Source organism: Chelonia mydas, chromosome 4, assembly GCF_015237465.2.
Source record: "Chelonia mydas isolate rCheMyd1 chromosome 4, rCheMyd1.pri.v2, whole genome shotgun sequence".
NCBI classification, from domain to species: Eukaryota; Metazoa; Chordata; order Testudines; family Cheloniidae; genus Chelonia; species Chelonia mydas.
The window spans coordinates 112,307,203-112,331,531 of record NC_057852.1 but is presented as its reverse complement, the minus strand read 5'-3'; the positions used below and the strand labels follow the sequence as shown (position 1 = coordinate 112,331,531).

General features: G+C 37.7%; 1 protein-coding gene across 9 annotated transcripts in view; it reads left to right on the top strand.

Annotated features, from left to right (window-relative positions):
* CPEB2 (cytoplasmic polyadenylation element binding protein 2) overlaps positions 1-24,329 on the top strand; it is an 87,874-nt gene that overhangs the window by 5,947 nt on the left and 57,598 nt on the right. For all 9 annotated transcript variants that reach the window (XM_037898044.2, XM_037898043.2, XM_043544642.1 and 6 more), the window contains exon 3: positions 15,623-15,713. In XM_037898044.2, the coding sequence (XP_037753972.1) occupies positions 15,623-15,713 (91 nt within the window). The remainder of the gene's footprint in view (positions 1-15,622; positions 15,714-24,329) is intronic.

Genomic DNA, 24,329 nt, shown 5'->3' with positions numbered 1-24,329 from the left:
TATGCCTCAGGTTCCTGTCTGTAAAATGGAGATAATATTTTTTTCTTGAGCCTCCATCAGGTTTTGTCTAGTTAGTTTGTAAATTCTTGGGGGCAAGGACTGTCGCTTGCTATCAGGCTCCAACCTCAGTTGGTGATATAGCAGCTTGTGCATTTAGTTTTTTGTTTCAAGGAATCTACATTTAAGATAATCCTTCTACCTTAGAAACTAGCCATTCCAAGTAAGTAGCAGATTACTTTAAGAATAATTCTCTATTTTACACCTTCTTTAGGTCTTCTTTAACTTTAGTACTTTGTCTTGACTTGGGCTTGTAATTTGGGCTAGTATATTAACAAAATAAGGTAAGCTGCAGGAAAGAGTAGTTACAATACTTGTTGTTCCCTGCATAGGGCTGTCATGCTCTTTTATTTAGAATGCAGTTATTCTAAACTAGGTCTTATTTTGTCATAATTTTGATCGCTCAACTTTGAACAGCTGCATTTGTGTCAAAAAGATTAATTTTAGTGTAGCTGTGATAATAGCAAAAAATTCAGTCTGGGATTTTTGCATAGATCTCCTGGTTTTTGTCATTTTGGCGGTGAGTGGATTTCCTATTAGCTTAACAAGCCATATACCTCTACTTACAAATGGGGCCTGATAGTTACAATACTGGACTTAGTGCCACTATTGATTTCATATGCTTTTGAAGTTTGCTGGGATTGCATCCAATAATGCATTTCTTTTATGGGAAATCCTGCTATCATCTTCTAAAGTCCTATCTCATTGAATGGGCTTGCTGACTGGGCTTAAACAGCAGGGTTTGTATAATTTTCTTGTTGCTTGTTTGGGTGGGATGATGGAAAGGATGCCACTTCTATACCAAACTACAACTTGACTCATTAAAGATAGAGTTTAGAGTTGCCAGCTTGAGACAGCTGGTGCTCTGCAGTGGAAATATCTTTTAAAAACCCCATTCTGAAGTAGACACCTGTAAAATAATCAATTTCATGATTTGGGTTAGGAATATTAGTGTTGTATTAATCTGTTTGAACAGCATTGCCGCAATATGTTAGAGTGCGTATCCTGCCAAGCACAACAAACTTGCATATACTTCAAATATAATTCAATATGTCTAATAAGTTTGCAAGTGTGTGTGTGTGTGTGTGTGTATATATATATATATATATATATATGCGTATATGTATAGCTTGCTGAAACTTTTAGAGGAAGTCCTCTAATATAAAGCAGCTTGTTTTCAGATCTAAACAAAGTTTGTTTGTTTTTTTTCTTTTTACTCATAGCATATAGAAAGCTAATAAAATTTCCATTAACTTAAACAATCATAGGTAGCAGAGTAGAAAAATGTATCTGAAGTTCAACCGTATTTATAATAATTTGTGCTGATGTTTTTGTTCTTGGTGTTCATAACTTCAAAGCAGAATTATAGACGTACTTAAATACAGTACCTACAATTGAACTGGCTGCTGAACTGCTTTATGAAAGACAAAGAATTTTGTTTTGTCCAGTAATAAACTAGTGTTTAAATCTCACTTGTTTGCTTTTATAAGAATAGTCAAAGGACACAGTGTGATCTGAACTCTTTCAGTGTTAACCACTTTTATTGCAGAAACATTAAATAGATGTTTTCTATATCCTTATTAAGATGCATTGAATTACTGTGTTCATAATTTTCAATTTTTATTAAATTCTGCCCTACATGGGGTCACTTCCCCACTACGTTGTCTGATGCATGGATTTTAGGCATCATAATGAAACGGTTAAAAAGAAGCTGAACTTCAGTTTAGTTAGAACTGGTGATGGTGATGCTATCTAGGCTTGTGCTGGCAGTTGTGACACAGTCAAATATCAGTCTACTTAATTTGTACTGTGCTTGCCTCGTTCCATAAAAGGTTGAGGTATTCAGATTGATGATTCTTAAAGATACAGTATCAATTTTAGCAGATGGTGAATAAATGCTTTTATATTACTAAATTTATGCCATCTGCTAAATGTAACTATATTGAACAGATGTATAAAACCTGCCTGTAGTCCTCCTAACCAATGTTTCTCAATCTTAGTAAAGACTCTTGTTGCCCATGTTCTCCCGCATTTACAATTTGCAGACCTTTTTCACTACTATTTGTGATCACAACACTGTGTCGCAACTACTAAAATAGTTTATATAGAAATAGTTAAAATACATGTTTACATCTTGCTTTTAGATATAAACATGATTATGAGCCAGCACCATGAGATTTGCTAGCTCATTGCAGACCACTAGTGGATCACAGGTTGGAAGTCACTTTTGTAAAGAATTTTCAGGCCTTGTTTACAGTGGAGACTTGCCATAATTGTAGCCATCGGTGTGCCGTAGCCCATGTAGCTGCACTTGTGCAAACCACTAGCATAGACAAGATAAGTCACAATTTGAACAGTTGCAACTTATTCCCTATCTGAAACTTTGCTTTATTCTCAGAGTCTCCACTGGTGCAGCTACACTGGTGGCTGAGATAAGAGCATGTCCCCAGTGTACACAAAGGTCAGGGAGTTGATGTTATTTCTAATACATAATATTACTTGGTATTGAGCATCTGTTCAGTTAACAGTGTATATTAATGACTATTAAAATGTTATATTTTGATCATGTAGCTTACAAAAAGGAGGGGAATGAAGATCAAACTTTTTCACTGTTGGTATTCTTTAAGTATAAGACTGAGGCATAAGTTTCCTATATGCACAAACTGTATAGAACTTCATTGACTGCAGTGAAGTTGAATTCACTAATGGTGAATTGCATCGCTAAGATAGGATTTTGAAAAGTGCTCAATTTTGGCCTAACTACTCACATTAGCCTTAGAGGTAACACTCCAGTGGTAAAGTTAGGCCATCATTGAGCGCTTTTGACAATCCCACCTTTTGGCCTGCTCTGCACTACGGCAGTACGGCTATGGTAGGTAATCTACCTCTCCAAGAGGCAGTAGCTAGGTCAATGGAAGAATTTTTCCATCAGCCTAGCTGCATCTGTAGTGGAGGTTAGATCGACCCAACTGTCATGCAGGGTGTGAAATCTTTCATGGCCCTGAGCAGTGTAGTTAGGTTGATCTAATATTTTAGAGTAGACCAGACCTTAAGTTTTACTGGCATAACTATGGCTCTAAGGGGTGTAATTTTTTGCTCTTACACTGGCAAAATTATGCTGGTAAAAGCCCTATCCTAGACACAATTATACTGACATAAGGCACATTATACCGCCATAGTTCATTTTACTTTGACAAACCAGAATAAGCTATACCAGTAAAACTCCTCTACATTGGGGTTTTTGTAGCTTTAAGTATTGTTTACTGGTATAGTTAAAAACTTAAATATAAACAAGGCCTTCGTGTTTATAATTTTTGATCTGAATATCGATAGTACATTATTTTATTTCTAAACTCTTAAACCTTTTTACAAACATTTTTTTAAACTAGTGTAGTACTTCTTCTTAAAAGGTCAATAGTGTTTGACTGTATGCTCTTGGAAAGAACAAATGTAAATAAAACTTCATTCTGCCAAAATGAATCTGAATTCTGTTCCTGTATCTTTGAGTTCAGGAAATACATTGCGTGTCTGGGTGTCTTTCACGTTGATTTGTCCTTCCTGTTTGTTTGGACTGTGCATACAGTATCAGTTGTCCTTGAAGCTGAGCTGTGTTGTTCACTACTGAAACCTATTGCTGTAATTTGGGATTCTGTACAGTAAGATATAACCTAAATAACTGCAGATGCTTCTTCTGGTTGCCTTGGTTGTCCGTCTGAATTAAAAAAAAAAAAAAAAAAAAAAGAGTCTAAAATGTCAAATATTCAGTGAAATAAAGCACAGTTTCAGGTGTTTTCAGATAAGTTTGAGTTGTTCTTCACACCAGATGTTAAGTTAAAATATTATTTTAATATTCTAGAGACAGAATAATTTATCAGAGTTTGTTCAAGTCAAAGAGGGTTAACTTAATTTTGGATTCTCAAGATATCAGTTTTTCAATATTTGTAATTGATAATATTTGATAACAAAATCCATGTTAAAAGTGCTGAGCACCTAGCAGCTCTCATAAAAGTCTGTGGGAGAGTTAAAATTTCAGCACTTTTAGAATTCAGATAGCTTATTTAGGTGTTTAAAACATGGATTTAGGAGCCCAGCTTTAGGCAATTATTTTTTGGAGAAAAGTTGCCTGCATTCAGATTGTATTGCACTTTAGATCAGTTACCTGGGCCTAGTGCATTTAGGCCCCAATCTTTTGCAGATGGACTGCTGCCCTGTAAGGAGAACCCTTCACTGCAGCTCTGCTTGGTGCAGCAGTCCACCTACAAGCTGTCAATTGCAGGATCAAGGCCTTTGGATGGACAATATTTCAATTTTAAACTTGTTCAGAATACTGAACAAAATCAATGGACCAAGTCTGTTAGACTTAAAGCCACAAATGTATTAACAAGTTTTTGCTGAACTAAAATACCTATGTTTAACTTACACAGGTTATAAAATATTGGAAGAATATATTTAAACCAAATTCTTTGTTTTATTAACATATGCAAGAACTTATGTAAGGGCTATCTCTTGTTGCACAGCAAAATGTTTGTCAACCAGGCTAATGGAGCAATACTGTATACATTATGACAGGTTTCAGAGTAACAGCCATGTTAGTGTGTATTCGCAAAAAGAAAAGGAGTACTTGTGGCACCTTAGAGACTAACAAATTTATTTGAGCATAAGCTTTCGTGAGCTACAGCTCACTTCATCGGCTGCATGAATGCATGTATGTATGTATGCAACCGATGAAGTGAGCTATAGCTCACGAAAGCTTATGCTCAAATAAATTTGTTAGTCTCTAAGGTGCCACAAATACTCCTTTTCTTTTTGTGTATACATTATGGTTCTAGTTACCTAAGAGTTAGCAATGAAAGAAGTTTTATATTGTCCAACCCATCTCATTGCCAAACCATAATTGTTCTCTGAGATTATGAGCTTTTCCAGGTTTAAATAACTAGATTTTACTGCCGCATTTGAAAGACTATTTTATAGGTGATGGTTAGAAAACTTTTCCTGATGATGATCGGTCTAAATTTTGCTTTTCTCAGTTTCAAACAACTATTCTTAGTTATTTTTTTAAACTCCTGAACAACTTCCCCCTTCATGCTGACACCCTCCAAATGTCTAGTTTGTTGTCCTTTTTAGTTATTTTGACCACACTATGCATACACAGGTTTTTTTTTTTTAGGCTTTCCTCATGCGTCAATCCTGCCAAGCCTTTAATCATCTTTGTAGTCTGTCTGGATTGCTTCCAGTGTTTCAAAGTCTTTTCTTAACCTGGACCACTTGGGGGTGGATGCAGTGAATGCTATATGTCTGCGTAGGTAAATATTTCAGCAAAAATGACTTGTATAGTTGGGTAGCAGAACTGTCATTTTGTTGTTGGACCTTTTCTGTAAATATATGCAGTAATGTGATCTTAACTTGAAAACATGTTTGGTGTTCTCAGGATGACTGCCCCTAGATATCTGCTAAATGTTACATTTGTTAGCTACTTTATGTGGTGTGGGTAGTGGTAACCTACTTTCCTTCCTGAGGTAATTTTTTGTTTCTACTTTTTGTAAGACTTCTGTCCAATTTCCATAAAGCTAAACTGTAATGAGCCATAGGCTTTACAGTTGCAAGTTCTCAGTATGTACTGAAAAGCTATGTTATGGATCCTTAATGTCTTTAAGTCTTCAATTATTTTTATTTTTCTAGTTAGGATATACATTTGTTGTTTTTATAATATATGCTTAACCGATATGATTATGATGGGGAGTCCTCTACCAATGTACATGTATAGAAATACTTTCCTAAAAATGTACTGTTTGTAAGTTGGACATTTCACTTTATTGGTAATCACCCATTGTATTCAAGCTTTAACAGAATGTAATAGAAACATACATATGGTTTATTGGAAGTCACTAATTATTTTGTGTATAGAAACTAAGATCTTTTTGAGCTTAAGGCTTGTTAGGAAGAGGATGAAACAGATGGGACAAGGTTAGCTTAAAATAATCATTTAAATTAATGTTTTTGTGTAGCAAGAGTTGAATTCACTATAAAATCTTGCTCTTCACCAAAAGATCTTACTCTTAATATAATGAAAAAGACAATGATCTTATGTTTGCTTTATTATGAAGCAGATCATGGTAGCTTCCTCAGAACGTCAAGATTTGTTTGAATAAGGTTTTCTGAAAGGATTTTTGTATTTTAGTGTATTTTTAACTCATTTGAAATGCTTTTAAAGGCGAAGATTTTAGAACATGTTCCTAAAATTAAATGGGAGCCTAACTTTAATCATCCATTTTTGAGAGCCTTGGCCAAAGATTAGCAAAGGCTGCTTATGATAGTTTAGATTTTTTTCCATGGTTTCCTAGACTAATTGCATTGTGCCTAATAGTGACAACTAAAGAGCACTGTGGCATGTGCCTGCAGTGTGTATTGAACTTCTCTAAGTTATTAATTACTCCGATAAGTGCAAAGCCAAGATAGTTTTTGTATAACTTGTGTGTGGATTTATTTAGAAGTCTTAAATACATTCTGCCAAGAACAATGGCTCTCGAAAAGAGGGTTTAAATTGTATATGATACCATGAGAACTCCACATCTCTTCCACCCATTTTTAAAATGATCTGGAGAATTCTAGGACAAAATTGCAAATGTGATGGTGTACATAGCATTTTCCTAGCATCAGTTCTTATCAGTTTTGCTGGTGCTAGTGGGAACGTATCAGAAATTGAAAGGAACAGAGGCCCTTGTTTTGAAGTCATGTATTATTTGGGAATCAAATATGGTCCTTCACTTCCTGGACCATTAGTGATATGAGAGGCAGCACACTGCCTCCAAAGTAAGGTTGCACATTATGCTAGCAGTATTATATGGGTGACTGAAGAAAGGGCCTTGTTTAACTCCACTCTAGAAGTAGTAACATTCAGATCTCTTCAGCCAGGAAGACCACACCTGAAACATTCTTTTTAAATGTGAGAAGTTGGAGGAAACTAAGAGGTAAACAAAGTGTGAAAGAGAGATTAGTAGAAATAGGGTTGAGTTTGGTAGAATCAATAAATGCATGAAATCCAAGGGGTAGGTAAAAATGAAGTGGCTAATTTGTATATGCTTTTTCAGTTAGTAGTGAAATTGGTGCCTTAGAGAAAGCATAAAGTCCTGTCCCCTTAACTTTAAATCTCCTGAAAAATTTAACCCCTGAAAATGTATTCTGTTAGTGTACTACTTTGTGCTAAATTGACTGACAGGACCTCTAGTGACATATTGCATCTGATGGTTAGAATACGTAATGCTTCTATGACAGGTTTCAGAATGGTAGCCGTGTTAGTCTGTATCAGCAAAAAAAAACCCAAAAACAAAAACGAGGAGTACTTGTGGCACCTTAGAGTCTAACAAATTTATTTGGGCATAAGCTTTAGTGGTCTAAAACCCACTTCATCGGATGCATGCAGTGGAAAATACAGTAGGAAGATATAATATACACAGAGAACGTGAAAAAATGGGTGTTGCCATACCAACTGTAACGAGACCAATCAATTAAGGTGGGCTGTTATCAGCAGGAGGGGAAAAAAAACTTTTGTAGTGATGATCAGGATGGCTCATTTCAAACAGTTGACAAGAAGGTGTGAATAACAGTGTGTGGGGGGGGGGCAATTAGGATGGGGAAATAGTTTTTAGTTTGTGTAATGACCCATCCATTCCCAGTCTTTATTCAAGCCTAATTTAATGGTGTCCAGTTTGCCAATTAATTCCAATTCTGCAGTTTCTCATTGGAGTCTGTTTTTGAAGGGGTTTTTTTTTTTTGTTGGAGATTTGAGACTTTTAGGTCTAAAGAAAAGAAGTACTAATGGCACCTTAGAGACTAACCAATAGGTCTGAAATTGAGTGACCAGGGAGGTTGAAGTGTTCTCTGACTGGTTTTTGAATGTTATAATTCTTGACATCTGATTTGAGTGCATTTATTCTTTTGCATAGAGATTGTCTGGTTTGGCCAATGTACATGGCGGAGGGGCATTGTTGGCACATGATGGCATACATCACATTGGTAGATGTGCAGGTGAACGAGCCTCTTATGGTGTGGCTGATGTGATTAGGTCTTATGATGGTGTCCCTTGAATAGATATGTGGACACAGTTGGCAACGGGCTTTGTTGCAAGGATAGGTTCCTGGGTTAGTGTTTTTGGTGTGTGGTTGCTGGTGAGTATTCAGCTGTTTGAAATGAGCCCTCCTGATTATCACTACAAAAGTTTTTTTTTTCTCCTGCTGATAATAGCCCACCTTAATTGATTGGTCTCATTACAGTTGGTATGGCAACACCCATTTTTTCATGTTCTCTGTGTGTATATATATCTTCCTACTGTATTTTCCACTGCATGCATCTGATGAAGTGGGTTTTAGCCCACGAAAGCTTATGCCCAAATACATTGGTTAGTCTCTAAGATGCCACAAGTACTCCTCATTTTTTTTTGTTGATGCTTCTACTGTGTGAAACACTTGTAAACATAGCTTCTGAAAAGTCAGCTGACAGATCAAGTTTTCTCTAAAATATTTTCCTTATTGTAAGAGCCTTAAAATGAACCAAATTATAGCTTGTAGGGGAATTGAGGGTATCTTTGAGACTAAGTAGATTTGTTGTAAACTTTCAGTTTCAGTTCATTGTGTTGTATTTTGAAACTGCAAAGCTATTGAAGCACCAGAAGATTAGATCAAGCAGGATTCAAGCACTTCTGTATTCAAAACAATGAAAAGCTAATAAGAGAATCTGGCAACTAATTCACTGTGCAATTTTTTTGTAATACAAGAAACTCATTACAATGCTCATGAAAAATTCTTGGCCACCCAAAGTAGTTTATGTAATTATCTTTTATTGAATCATAGAATCATAGAATCATAGAATATCAGGGTTGGAAGGGACCCCAGAAGGTCATCTAGTCCAACCCCCTGCTCAAAGCAGGACCAAGTCCCAGTTAAATCATCCCAGCCAGGGCTTTGTCAAGCCTGACCTTAAAAACCTGTAAGGAAGGAGATTCTACCACCTCCCTAGGTAACGCATTCCAGTGTTTCACCACCCTCTTAGTGAAAAAGTTTTTCCTAATATCCAATCTAAACCTCCCCCATTGCAACTTGAGACCATTACTCCTCGTTCTGTCATCTGCTACCATTGAGAACAGTCTAGAGCCATCCTCTTTGGAACCCCCTTTCAGGTAGTTGAAAGCAGCTATCAAATCCCCCCTCATTCTTCTCTTCTGCAGACTAAACAATCCCAGCTCCCTCAGCCTCTCTTCATAAGTCATGTGCTCTAGACCCCTAATCATTTTTGTTGCCCTTCGCTGGACTCTTTCCAATTTATCCACATCCTTCTTGTAGTGTGGGGCCCAAAACTGGACACAGTACTCCAGATGAGGCCTCACCAGTGTCGAATAGAGGGGAACGATCACGTCCCTCGATCTGCTCGCTATGCCCCTACTTATACATCCCAAAATGCCATTGGCCTTCTTGGCAACAAGGGCACACTGCTGACTCATATCCAGCTTCTCGTCCACTGTCACCCCTAGGTCCTTTTCCGCAGAACTGCTGCCTAGCCATTCGGTCCCTAGTCTGTAGCGGTGCATTGGGTTCTTCCGTCCTAAGTGCAGGACCCTGCACTTATCCTTATTGAACCTCATCAGATTTCTTTTGGCCCAATCCTCCAATTTGTCTAGGTCCTTCTGTATCCTATCCCTCCCCTCCAGCGTATCTACCACTCCTCCCAGTTTAGTATCATCCGCAAATTTGCTGAGAGTGCAATCCACACCATCCTCCAGATCATTTATGAAGATATTGAACAAAACCGGCCCCAGGACCGACCCCTGGGGCACTCCACTTGACACCGGCTGCCAACTAGACATGGAGCCATTGATCACTACCCGTTGAGCCCGACAATCTAGCCAGCTTTCTACCCACCTTATAGTGCATTCATCCAGCCCATACTTCCTTAACTTGCTGACAAGAATGCTGTGGGAGACCGTGTCAAAAGCTTTGCTAAAGTCAAGAAACAATACATCCACTGCTTTCCCTTCATCCACAGAACCAGTAATCTCATCATAAAAGGCGATTAGATTAGTCAGGCATGACCTTCCCTTGGTGAATCCATGCTGACTGTTCCTGATCACTTTCCTCTCCTCTAAGTGCTTCAGGATTGATTCTTTGAGGACCTGCTCCATGATTTTTCCAGGGACTGAGGTGAGGCTGACTGGCCTGTAGTTCCCAGGATCCTCCTTCTTCCCTTTTTTAAAGATGGGCACTACATTAGCCTTTTTCCAGTCATCCGGGACTTCTCCCGTTCGCCACGAGTTTTCAAAGATAATGGCCAAGGGCTCTGCAATCACAGCCGCCAATTCCTTCAGCACTCTCGGATGCAATTCGTCCGGCCCCATGGACTTGTGCACGTCCAGCTTTTCTAAATAGTCCCTAACCACCTCTATCTCTACAGAGGGCTGGCCATCTCTTCCCCATTTTGTGATGCCCAGCGCAGCAGTCTGGGAGCTGACCTTGTTAGTGAAAACAGAGGCCCAACTTATGTTGGTGGAAGGTACAAGCTTTTGAGAGATCTTCTTCAGGACTCGGGAAGGAAGCAGAGTGTCTGAGCTAAATACAAATTGGGGCAGATTGACTCCTAAGGGATAACACACAGTAGGTGGTCACTTGAAGTGGGCAACTGAGTGATAGATTGTTATGCATCAGGGGTTAAAATTGGGCAATTAAAGGTAGCAGGAGGTGTGGGGGGTTACAGATTGTAATGAGCCATAAAACCAATGTCCCCTTTGAGTCAGTGGTTTTTGGTGCCTAGCGGTTATGAATGTATGTTCCCAGGATCACCTTTTGAAGGTGTTGTGCAAGTTTCCTTGGAGGATGAGTATTGAAAGATCAGATATAAAGTGATTGCTTTGTGAAAAGTTTTCTCCAGTGGGTGATATGGTGTTTTTGTGTGTTATCATTTTCCTGTGTGAATTCATTTGTTGGGACATTTAATGCACTTGATGAGGTACACCACAAGTTGTGATAAGCATATGCAGGACCCACGAATCTTGAAAGGTGTGTTGTGACAGGGTATTGATCATTTTAGCAGTGGAGATGTGTTTGCAGATTTTTTCATCTGTTGTTCTGGCAGGGTCTGGTGCCACTTGGAGTTGGTGGTGTGGTCTGTGGGAAGCTTGTATCTGATGATGACCTTGATGAGGGTGGTTTGAAGGCCAGTGGAGGGGGTTTGGGAAAGATTTCTTTCAGGATGTAATTCCCATCAAATATGGATTGTAATTGTTTGATTCCCCCATATGGGTTCCAGTGTGAGGTGATAGTGACTATTGGGGTGCGCTGTCAATGCGTTTTTTCTTTTCTGTATTGAAGTAGGCTTTTCGAGGGTATTTGCGTGGCCCATTCCATGATGCAATCTACTTCTCTGGTGGAGAAAAATTTGTTAGTCTCTAAGGTGCCACAAGTACTCCTTTTTCTTTTCTCTGGTGGAGTGTCCTGGTTTAGTGAAGGTGGCTTTAAGAGTGTTTAGATGTGTATCCTGGACTTTCTCTTCAGAGCAAATTCTGAGATATATGAGTGCATGTCTGTAGATAAAAGTTTTTGGTATGTCCTGGGGTGGCGGTAAATGTGGTGATTGGTGGGTTCTTGATATGGTTGTTAGTAGGGTTCCATTGTTTAAGCTAATTGTGATGTCCAAGAAATTGATGCTGGTGTGGCAGTGTTCTAGATAGTTTGATGGAAGGGTGGTGATAGTTGAAGTTGTGATAGAAATCTATGAGAGAGCTTAGGTCTTCTGTCAAGAGGATGAAAACAACATTGATGCAGGTGTATTGCTGCTTTCGTGGTGCATTTTTCCAGAACTTCTTTTCTAATTCTTGTATAATTATCAGCTTCTTGAGACGTCTCGATAGTATATTAATGTTCAAATGAACGTATTCTGCCATTTTCTACAAGCACAGTATTGTTTACTCCATTTTATTCTCTGTTGATCAGTCTTAGTCTCAAAGTCACCTTTGTCAAAGTTTTTTTACAAAAACATGAGGCTAACACAAAGTATTATACTTGCAAGGTATCATTCTCTCCATATGACTGATTCAGTCTGTATTGTCACTACTTCAGCAAATTGATGAATGGATACACGAAGATTTGTAACATGAGTCACTTAACTAAGCTAAACTTGTGTTAGTGGTCAGAACAATCCCCTTTCAAAGAGCTAGTTGTGACCTTTCCTTCTGGACATTGAGCTTAATGTGGTGACGTACACACAGACTTCTTCTTATAGCAACACTTTTTGGTGTTCCCTTAGAAAGCAAAGGCCTACACTTGATATCTGCACTCTGTAAAGCTGCATTGGCTGCCTATTTAGGGAGTATGCTTCAAACTTTTACTCCGATAAGTCTTACTTGACCAAAGACTTAAAATTGGGCTCCGTACCCAAAGACATTTCTACTTTTCTTGAGATCGTTAAGTTTGGACTAGCTGATTACACTGTATAGTTGAGTGTATGGCTAGGAGTGATCTGTCAATTTTGAATGCTTACTCCCTAGATGTCTGCCAAAGCTCATTGGTTGCATCTTTCAAGGCAAGGCTAAAGACTTGTGTATTTTGTAGGCTTTATTACTTTGTATTAGGTTAGGATTTGGCCAGATTAGATATCTAGCTATTTATTTTGGTGTACTAGCTAGTGTTATATGTTTTTTGTGCAGTGCTTAGGTGCTTTTTGCTTTCAGGTGTTTTAAAAATGAACGATAAACATTTCAAGACCACATTGTGGCTGGTCTTGCTCAGGGGCATAGTGGACACAGTGGTACAACGGTCCTTTCGTCCTTCCTCCCACACTTTTTAAACTTCCTTGCAGGGGCAAGACATGCTTAGGGTAGGTACCCAAAAGGGAGTGATATAAGGGCAGGACTATGCCCCCTGTATATTCACCATTGGATATGTTTACAAATGGGATACCAAGGGTAGTAGAGCCCCTATTCTACAGTATTCTTTCCTATCTTCCTTAGGGGACTTCTAGTCAAGTCAGTCAGAATTCCTTCTGGGATTAACAGCTTTTCACCACCCCAAAAAGAGCTAGTGTCACAATCTCCCCTTTAACAGGAAGAATTTATTCCTTCTGTCACCTCTATAGTCATGTGGCAATAGTCTAACCAAAAGAATCTAAACTGTAAGACACTTGAACTAGAACTTTGTTACATAGATGTATTAAATGCCCCAAGCCACAAATACTTGAATAACTGCAACTAGTTGCATAGTCAGTAATACTGGTTATGAATTTCAAAATCTTACTGGTGTTTTCAGATATGTTTAAGTATAGTATTCTATCTGTAGCTTCCTAGCCAGTAAATCAGAAGTTGTATGTTAGGTTAGATCAAAAAAAGTCTTTATTTCGCTATCACTGACCATACAATTCCTATCGTTTTCCTGTTGAAAAACATTGCTGGGGAAAATTTCCAACCAGCTCTAATATGCTAAAAGTTGTAAAGCTAGAGGCTGCACACATTTTGCTTCTGTAGGACAAGCTCATTGCCTGTGCAGGCTTAACCTGTTCCTTTTGTACATTTGCAATAACATCGTCTTCATGAAATTATTAAACTTTCTTTCTTGCTTCATTCAGTGCACAAAACAAATGGTGGTCACTTACTGAGCAGCTATTCAGTATTCTCCTTTTTCACATTGTTCACTGAGTGGACCTGTGCCTTATTTACTGCACGCTATTCAAACCCTACTCTGAAGATGGAATTATTAATTTCCTCAGGGTTTTTTCTGTGGCGCTCATCACTATGGTATCTGGTTCACAAATAGCAATGAATTAATTTTGTAACACCCCTGTGAATTGAGGGGGTATTCTTATCCCCATTTTACAAATGGGGAACTGAAGCACAGAGATTAAGGTAAAAATTATACACTAACATTGCTCAATTTGAGACACCTAAGACCTGATTTTTTTTTCAGTCTACTTAGCATAATAAAGAACTTCATATACTCAAAACACAACTCTCCAGACTTCAGTTGCAGCTATGAGCATTTAACACTTCTCCAAATGAAGACCCAGGGTTTTGAGTCACATACCCAAAAAGGAGAGGCGCATAGTTAATGGCCACCTGTGAAATGTTTGCTTTAAGTGACTTGCCCAACGTAACACAGGAACTCTGTGGCAGAGGCAGGGAGGAAAGCCAATTCTCAGGGCAGCATTCAACCTCTAATTATGACACTATCCTTCTTCTTCATAATCCTCTGCCTCATTCAATATACACCTTCCAACTTTTGCAGCAAATGAAGTGAGAGTCTGTGTTGGGATGTCTACCCCACACAAGGCTTGACTAGGTAAAAAGGGCTAATTAACCCTGTGACAGGCTGCACCTGGAGGAGAGTTAGGGCTGGTATGGCTGATGGAACCCAAGTGCAGAGGAGCTGGGACAGTCCTAAAGAGAGGAAGATGGTGATAAGAGAGAGCTGTAAGAAGGATCTCTGCAGTCGCTCCCCAGAGAAGAGGGGAGCTGGTTAGAGACGACGAGGAGGTCTAGGAGGAGAGTAAGCCCTGGGATCCTGATTTGGATTATAGACTCTGGCAAGAACCCGAGGCGGGGCGGGGGACAAAATAGCCACAGGGAGATGGGAATGCTCCAGTGGTAACCTAAGGGTAGGCCAGAAGATAAGGAAAAGTAGGAAGGAGACCAGGAAAACAACAGAGTCTGGGAGTTCATATGTCATGGTTGCTAGTGATAGGGTCTCTGAGCTGGAACCCAAAGTGGTAGGCGTGCCAGACAGACTTCGAAATCCTGGAAAGCAAAAAGTATTGTGGCATGGCCAGAGGGCTAAGCTACAAAGAGGGGAGTGTCTCCCTGAGGATTTGGGTGCAGAGACACCAGTCCGTCGCCTCACAAACAGCCGTGAAACTCGTGGAGGGGTTTGAGTCCCTAACAAAGTGTGTGTGTGTGTGTGTGAGAGAGACAGCATATGTATGTATTTATATAAAAGCCACGAGGAGGTGTCCCAGATGTAAGTGGTGAACTCTGTGATAGGATCCTATAGACAAGTCTTCACTATATACACCTGATTCGTCCCCAGAGCAGGTCCATCCTGTGCACTGAATGAGGCAGGGGGCCCATGGAAAAAATTTTATGTGGTCATGTAATTAAATGTTTATCATTATGCATACACAAAAGGGCTTTGAATTAAGGCTGTACGATCTTAATTGTGGCATTTAAGTTTTGAGTGTTTGATTTTTGCAGACTTGATAAAGTTCTTTAAATGTGTATGTATGTCTGTATAATGTGTATATAACTTGACGTGTGAAGGAAAATATGTTGAACTATACCTTTTCCAGATTCAAAGTGTATCTCTGGTTTTATATTTGGATGGCATAAAAGCTACTTTCAGGAAAGTTATATTCAGACTAACAGGCAATAGTGTTCAATTGCGAGACCATTTTCACCACCTTCGTCTTTTATGCTTCCATCCATCACCACATTATGAGTGCACTACCTCAGAGTAATCTCAGTCTTCCTGTCAAGTTTCCCTGTTTTAAAAAGTACAATTTTTGTACTCCAGTACTGAAAAATTTTGTTCCCTTTTAGGATCGAAATAGAATGTATGACAGTCTGAATATGCACTCATTGGAAAACTCTCTTATTGACATCATGAGAGCAGAGCACGATCCGCTTAAAGGTATGTGACTATGCTAACTAAAGAAAATGTCACCCATTCTTTGTTAATTTAGAACTCTGATTCATTGCTTCTTCAACCCGTAGCAAGCACTGTTTCAAATATATATTATAATCTGTATTATATGCTAAATATATTTACGGTTGCATAACATTTGTAATATTGGGATGTCTATAGTTTTTACTAGAAATAAAGTAGTTTACTTCAAAAACCTTGCTGACTCAAAAAGTCACTCTTCACGTGTAACATATTTCTGCCTTCAAGCATTTACAGTGTTGGTATATCCGTGTTGGTCCCAAAATATTAGTAAGACAAGATGGATGAGGGTAATATCTTTTATTGGACCAACTTTTATTGGAGAAAGACAGGTTTCAGAGTAACAGCCGTGTTAGTCTGTATTCGCAAAAAGAAAAGGAGTACTTGTGGCACCTTAGAGACTAACCAATTTATTTGAGCATGAGCTTTCGTGAGCTACAGCTCACTTCATCGGATGCATACTGAGGAAACTTCAGAATACATTATATACACAGAGACCATGAAACAATATCTCCTCCCACCCCACTCTCCTGCTGGTAATAGCTTATAATAAATTGGTTAGTCTCTAAGGTGCCGCAAGTACTCCTTTTCTTTTTGGAGAAAGACCAAGCTTTCAAGCTTACAAAGAGCTCTTCTTGAGGTCTGGAAAAGGTACTCAGAGTATCACAGATTACAAGGTAGAACAGATAAGGAGTTAACACATGTTGCAAAAGGCCATTCAAGGTGAAGTGGGAAATTAACACCTTTACCTCGCTCACCTTCTCTCTCTTGGTATGTTTAGACATTTTTTGTCCTTTTTTTTTTTTTTTTTTTTTTTTTTTGAAGATAATTCCAAATTGAGTGAAATGTGAAGACACATTCTTGGCTACTGGTACTAGTGCAGTGGTTCCCAAACTGGGGTTCATGAACCCCTGGGGGTTCATGAAATGTTACAGGGAGTTCTTGGTGGTGGTGGGGGGGGGGAGGGGGAATTCCCTAATGGCAGACAGAGCTGTCCCTAGGGATCCTGGGCAGCACGGGGCCAGCAGACCCCGGGACTTCCAAGAGCTAAGCAGATCAAAGCAAGCATATCTATCACACTGAAGAGATTTAAACTTCCAGACTCCTTATAAGAAATGGAAAAGGAGGTGGATATTTTTTACTGATTTTAAAATTAAATAGGCAGCTAGTATTGTTTATAAATTTATTATGAAGAACAAGTTTAAGTTTAGTTGTAATGTGCATTGTTTGCCTGGACTGCTCAAGACCTGAGTGGTTGTGTAAGTTGGCTTCTTAAATACCTTCATGCTGTTTCACATCTGATACTCCTTGATGAAACATAGGAGCTTTGTCTTATAACTGGCTTATTCAAAGTGATACAAGCTATGAAAGTGAGATCTTGGAAGAGTGTTGCCATTTTCATAATGTAATAAAAATACTGTAATGATTTAATAATAATGTGTGATAAGCATGTCATAAAAACAAATTTTATATTTGCAAGATCATTGCTTTTATAATTTATACTCAGGTAAAGGAGAAGATCCCTGGAAATATTCATTTTTAGGAGGGGGTTCGCAAGACTTGACATTTTAGTGAAAGGGGTTCACAGGTTGTTAAAGTTTGGGAACCACTGTACTAATGCACACATAAATTATTCTTAATCGAAAGTTAAAATTCCTCAGACTTGTAAGAAATAACTCTAGTTGCATACTGTTGATAGTATAAAAGTATTTGAACTGTGCCGTAATTATAGCTTAACTACATGTTTGTTTTTAACACAAATAACTCAATTCTGTCCTGTAAACTTTTATTTCCAAAACAGGTGAGATATGTACTAGTTGTACAAGTAACCTGTTTCTTTGAGGTTAAAAGTGCAGCTGGTTCATTTCTGAACTTTTGGAAAGTGGTTTCCTCTCCTCAGGTGTGCTTAATTGAAATCATGGGGCTACAGCAGTGACCTTATAGTTAATGTTTATGGACTTCCATTTTAATTCCTGTTTTCATTGTGTAATGATTTAAAAATTAAGCACCAAAGAATTTTAACAGTCTTAATCTAAGCCCAAAGGACTTTAAAAATAAGTTTTGAATAAACCCAAGCCATCTGAGTTGTGCAAATGAAATGTTTCTTTTTTTATGCTATGTTTAAACTATTTGTCCTCCAATTTAGACTGGTTTAAAGACTTCAAACTTGCTATGCATTTAGTACTCACTACAAAACAAGTGCCTTTTCTCATTCAAAGAAATTAGGTTCAGAACTAGGTATGGTTAGAAGTAATTACTGTTCATGTATGGTAGTCTGTGCTCATCCACTCATTTTCTACCCCCAGAAATTCCTAATTATTATTTATCTTACATTAACACGGAGGCCTCAGTTTTGATAAGGCTCACATTGTGCTAGGTACCGTACAAACACATATTAAGAGATAGGCAATGTCTACGGTCTTTTGGGCAGCAACTATCTTTAGGCAACCACAAATTGCCACATTTCTACTTTTTAGGTGACAAATCCTCTGTTTCTCAATAAATCATGTTGCATCTTAGCTACCTGTTATGTTGGAAGTTTTCAAAACCTACCTAGAAGTCTAGTCTACATTAAAAAAATTATTTCAGTTTCAATCAAAATAACTTGATTGTTCAAACTCCAGCTGGGGATGTGCACTTTGGAAGTGCTGCTGCAGTATAACAACCCTCAGTTTGCCCCACATCTACACTGTCATGGTACTGTGCTGCACTGATTGTGGCACGTCGCCCTCTGGGTGCATATCCCAGAATTCCCCAAATGTCCGACATATTACATGCTGGGCAATTTTCAGTCTTGATTCTGAGATACGTTGAGGGAGCCCGGGGAAATTGGGTCCACATTTGAATGGGAATAAGTTTTTTTAAACCTACCATGATGTTCAGTTTTTCCAGGATGTAAAATGGGGTTTTATTTATTCTACCTAGCCATATCTTAAAGCAAACCCATAACTTTTTGGAATAATCGTCATCAAATTTGCATCTACACTAAGACTAAAGACAAAATTTTAAAATCAGTGTGCTTAAAGTTAACACTTCGAATTTAAGAACTTCTGAAAACCTGATGAATTCAATGGGAGGTGTAGACATTCTGTGCTTCTAAAAATTAGGTCAGTGGAGGCCTAAATATAGATGTAGGTGTTTAAATCTCTGATCCTAAAGTTTTGGCCTACACATTGCTATCTATATTATGGCGTTTTCATAATATGGCTGCTGATGTTCGTAAGTGTACTAAAACTGATTAATACCTGAGCATGCTTTCTGAAAGTCAAATATAAAGTTGGATTAAAAGGAAAAGCTTTTATTTGAGAGGCAGAGAATAATCCACACTCACCAACTGAACTTAAATTGAGTAGTTGAGTACATCTGTTTGAAGTAAATATTTTGATCAAGATACTGCTTCTCTTTGGGAAATATATTATTTGTTCAAAGTGAAAGGGATAAATTATTAACATAGAGCGTTCCTCAATTATATTCGTTGAGAGTAAATGGGAGAAAAAGTGACATCCACTAGAGTAGCTTAAAACTTGTCTTCCACCCCCTTTACTTGTTGCAGTCTCTATGTCATTCCTTTGATTTTTGGCAGGATGCAAGAAGCTACAAAACCTTAGTTTTTGTTAGTTCAGGCCCTACTACAGTGTCTTGGTAGCCAAATTCTCTTTGAGAGTCTTGCCCATCACAATATTTCTCAAGTTAACTGACAAACCCGGCGTGTTTATTTGTAGAATGTGCCTACTTAATAAAATCTCTTGGTAAATAGTATGGTTTGTTATAACAAGAATGTTTGTTTTTATAGCAAGTTTTTTTAATTGTAAATTTAAACAAAACAATGCATCTTTTATGTAGTACTGCAGTGGTAAAATGAAAGTCCTTGGAATTTTAAGCACGTGTTTCAAATTTAGCTGCTTACAGTGTCTGGAGTATGACTAAGCATCTTGTTTTCGATTAGTGGAATGCAGAACAAACTTTGTATGTACTAGTTTACAGCATTTCTCTTTATATTTTATATTTGAAAATCCATTTGTTAGAAAATGAGGATTTCACTGTTTTTGCTCTCGTTAATTTACAGAACTATGGATTTTATCTAATCTACTTTCTACTGTAAGATAAATTTATATATGTTCTAAGAACTAGCATATGTTTATAAATATGCAGTTCTAGACTTTATTTACTCTAAATTTAATCTGTGTAAAGTCTCTGATCAAAGAAAGATGTAATTCTTATGTAAATCTAAGTCTTTGAAAATTGGATGTTAAACTTTGTAAATTTTTATAACGGTCTTAATTCTATAGAAAAATAAGATTGTAACATTTAACATCTGGATTGATCTTTTATCCATATTGCTTTCTCACCAGGGCATTTCAGAACAAATTATTAGTAAATAGCATTTAAGTTAGACGTGACTTTAAGATCAGTAGAATCTGAGCTGAAGACAGTGCGGTCATACACCAAAATTATAAAGCTATTTCTTACTGATTCTTCTATTAACATGTGACTCAAATTGTTTTGAGGAGCACTAGAGAACCTGAGAGAAAAGCTAAGCTGAAGTACCTGAACATTGGTCCCCATGCTGCCTCTTTTAGAAATGGTCTTTTGTGGGGGGTTTTGTTGGGTTCCCCCCCCCCCCCCAACTGCTTCTTGCTCATGCCAAAAACACACGGAGAAGACTTAGTTTATAGGTATTGCAACAGCGGGCGATTCAGTGTACTTACGCTAGACTAGCTCATGTTGATAGGCAATTGGGGAAGTAACTATGCTTCTCGTGGAAGTGCATTAGAACTGAGAAGCTAGTGGCTTATGGTGTTGCTTTGGGGTTTATTTTTATTTTTGTTGAAGAGCCTGAATTGTCTCCACTGTGGATAGGCTGGAGTCTTCCCCCCCCCCCCCCCTTTGTGTGTTTAACGTGTCCTGTGTTGAAAGGAAGCAATATTAGTCTTAGGCCTGATTCACCACTACTTGCTTTCTTGTAGCCACTTACACCTGTGCAAAATATTACCAAATCAGAAGTAGCCACTCATTTACATAAGTGGTAATATTTTACACCCATTTTGTAAGGTAGTTGTAAACAGGCATTACACATTTTTCTCTATGCTCCTCTGTAAGGGGAAAACAAACTTGGGGAAATCGTTAGGAATATTACAATAGTAGATTATTGTAATAGACACTAGGAGATAGTGAGGAAAAGAAAATTACAATATAGGTTTACCTATGGAAAAAAGAGTTTGATATAACTGGAAGCTTCTCTGTATCTGCATTTCTTATTTGTGGTTTCCATTTCTAGCATCTTACTTAGGAGTCTCAACACACCAGAAGAACTTGTTTTTGAAAGCCACCAGCTGGACCATGCTCACTGGAATGGAGGAGGTGGGGGTGGGCGGCGGGGAGGACTGCAGATTTGTAACTGTTTACAGATATATTTATTTTTTCCACCATAACGGAAATGGAATTTAGGAAATGAAATGCAAAAAAATTTAGCATTAGTGCAACAATAAGGTTGCAAGTTCAAATATTAATGTCTCTACTAAAAGTTAATGTTGCTGTAGTAACAGTAGCAGTGTTGTGTTGCACATTTTATATTTCATAAAATACACAAAATGCACAACATACCACAAAATTATGTTGTTGAGTAGTCGTAAGGCGATATCAACTTTAAAATTGCACTTTTACCTGCATATTTTTTTTTGTTTGTTTTTTTTCATATTATCACTGAAAGAGACTTGAAAAAATATTTTTTCACTTTATATATTTGACAGCACTTTGTGTGAAGTTGGGTTCACAGTTTCCCTACCTCTGGTTTATGTGAATCTTTCATGTATCATTCGGGTAAAGATAAACTTTTGAAAATAGGAATATATGGTTGAAAGTACAACAAAAGTTAATAAAGAGACTCGGGAAAATGTAGTACTTGAATCTTCTCTTAGCCTTTTTTAATTGACTGATTTCAGATTGACAGTGTCTCTTTAAACTTTCTTTGACTTTTTAGTGTGCTTGACCACTCAAACTTGCATTTAATAAGAACATAATTGTATTTTATTAACATCCACTTTCCAAAAAATTGAAAAGAAATTGGAGAAGGGTTTTAAAAAAACCCTGATCTTGCAACTGACTCCATGCGGGAAAAACTGTACATCCACACATAATCCCATTAAACCAGTTGCATTCCCTGTGAGTGCCAAGGTTTGCCCACACAAGAACTTACAAAAGTCAAACTATCATAATAATATGTATGCAAAAATGCTATGTTAAAAATGTTCTTAGGGTTGCAAAGTCAAGCATTCCAAAGATAGGAAATGCCACAACTAAGGTTGCCTGTGCAGCCAATGCACAAGATGAATGGGGCTTGGTGAATGAGATAACTGTTCTATATTTTTTTTATCCTTCAAACAAACACCATCCCAACCCTACACAAAAGATGAAGTTACTCCTTTCTTCATTAGCTTGTCTGTGGGGCTTAGCAACATAGTATCTTAAATTCTATCTCTCAGTTCTATCTCAAGGAAAGTATTATTCCTGTTTTACAAAGGGATAACTGAGGTTCAGGAACATTAAGAGTAAATTTGCAAAACTCTCCGCTAATTTTGAGTACCCAGATAGACATACCCGGGGACCTGATTTTGTTATAGCACTTGATATGTTCAAAGTACTGTACAGATATTAATTAATCAGTCCTCACAACAACCCTGTGGCTGAGCATGAATGAGTATTATCCCCCTCTTACAGACTAGTACTAGAGAACTGAGACAGAAAGGCCAAGTGACTTTCCCAATTTCACACAGTGAATCAGTAGCAGATCCAAAATTAGAATTTGGACTGCCTGACTTTCAATTCTGTGCTCACTTTTCCAGAACTTACTGCCAGAGGGGCTGACCAGCCACAGCTCCCACTGACTTTGATTGTTGTGAATGCCCAACACAACTGAAAAGTGGACCTCAGTTGTCTCAGATTTGGAGCCCAGAAAATGAGGAACATAAAGTGCATCTGGAAAATTTTTTAGTTATTTAAGTGCCTTGCTCATGATTATGTAGGAAGTCTGTCAAACCTAGGGATAGAACAGAGCTCGGGGCGGGGGTTGTTAATCAGCTGCCTTAACCACAAGACCATCCTTTTTCTTTCTGCGGTCATCTGCCTTATTTACAACACACCTTCAACTTCTAACGTAAATGAGTCAGGGATCCTATGGAATCCTGATTCATTCACTTAAGCACCATGCATTCTGTACACTGAATGAGGAGGGGAACCTGTGGAAAAAGTAGTCTGTAGTAATGTCATTAAAAACTGTATCATAATGCACATAAACAAGGAAGCCTTAATTCTGGTATTTTCTCATTTTTGAGTACTTGACTTTACAATCAACATTCTTTTTTGTAGTTTTTTTGGTATGTAATTTTCACGTTTGTTTTCTTTTTCTTAAAGAAAAAGGCCAAAACCAAATTCTATTTGAACAGATTTTCAGCAAAAAGCTTTTCTGGGACACAAAAAGATATCCTGTCGGGCATCAGGAGTATCCCCCTGCTAAATTTCAAAGTCCTGCAGCAAACCATAGAGGCTTTTAGTTTTCCAAAGGAAAAAAGTCTGAATTTTTCTTATAATGGGAAGTGTTAGGCATCTTTAATGTGAGGATGGCTACTGGTTTGTGTATGTGTGCATGCATGCTTAAAAGGTACAAGTATGCACAAAATCTTTTAATAATAGTTACTCAATAATTGAGTCCTATCCTGCAAGTTCTCTGTATGCACAAGTCCCACTGAAATCAGTGTGAGTTCCACATACACAAGGCTGCAGGATTGGATCCTTCATTATGTCTCGGCAATCATCTGGTTGCAGTATAATAATATTGAATGTTCTAATTAAAAATATTATATGATTTGAGATTATAGTTAAGCAAGGCTGTTTTAATATCAATAAAATGTATGGATATGTTGGGATTTTTTTTTTTTACTTGTGCTCTAAGGCATGTTGCAGTGAAACAGAGCAGCTATTGTAAGTTTCTGTGTAGGTCAGTTTGCAGTACTGTCATGTTTGCAGCTTCCTGTGAACAGAAAACTTCTCCTTTTTAATAAAAAGGAGATTGGAATGAGGAGACGTTTTTCTATGCACTTTAAACATCAAGTTTAACTGACAAGACCCTATTTGCTGCAATAAATATATTAAAATCCTGGTGTGAGTACATGAGGATTTCCTGTAATTTTTACTTTAACACATTTTTGTATTTTATAGTTTTACATTTTTAATCCATAAACTAGCTAATAGGAATCTCCAAGGAACTTTAAAGAATGTTTGCATTCTAAAGGCTTTTAAAAAATTCAATAATTGAAACATTCTTGTTTTGGTTTGGTTTTGTCAAACTACCTTAGTGGAAGAACAGTATATGCAGAAATTATATGAAGTACAACAAGATGCAATTATAAATCAGTTAAAAGCAAGTAAAATGTTTTAATCTGAACTCATAACAGGATTTTTGATACATTGGTTCAATGGAGAAATTCCAAACTACAACAGTTAAACTCTGCTAAATAATGTGCATATTAACAAGTTTTCACAGTGAGTATGAAAGAGAATACTAGAGCAGCCAGCACTATTTCTGGG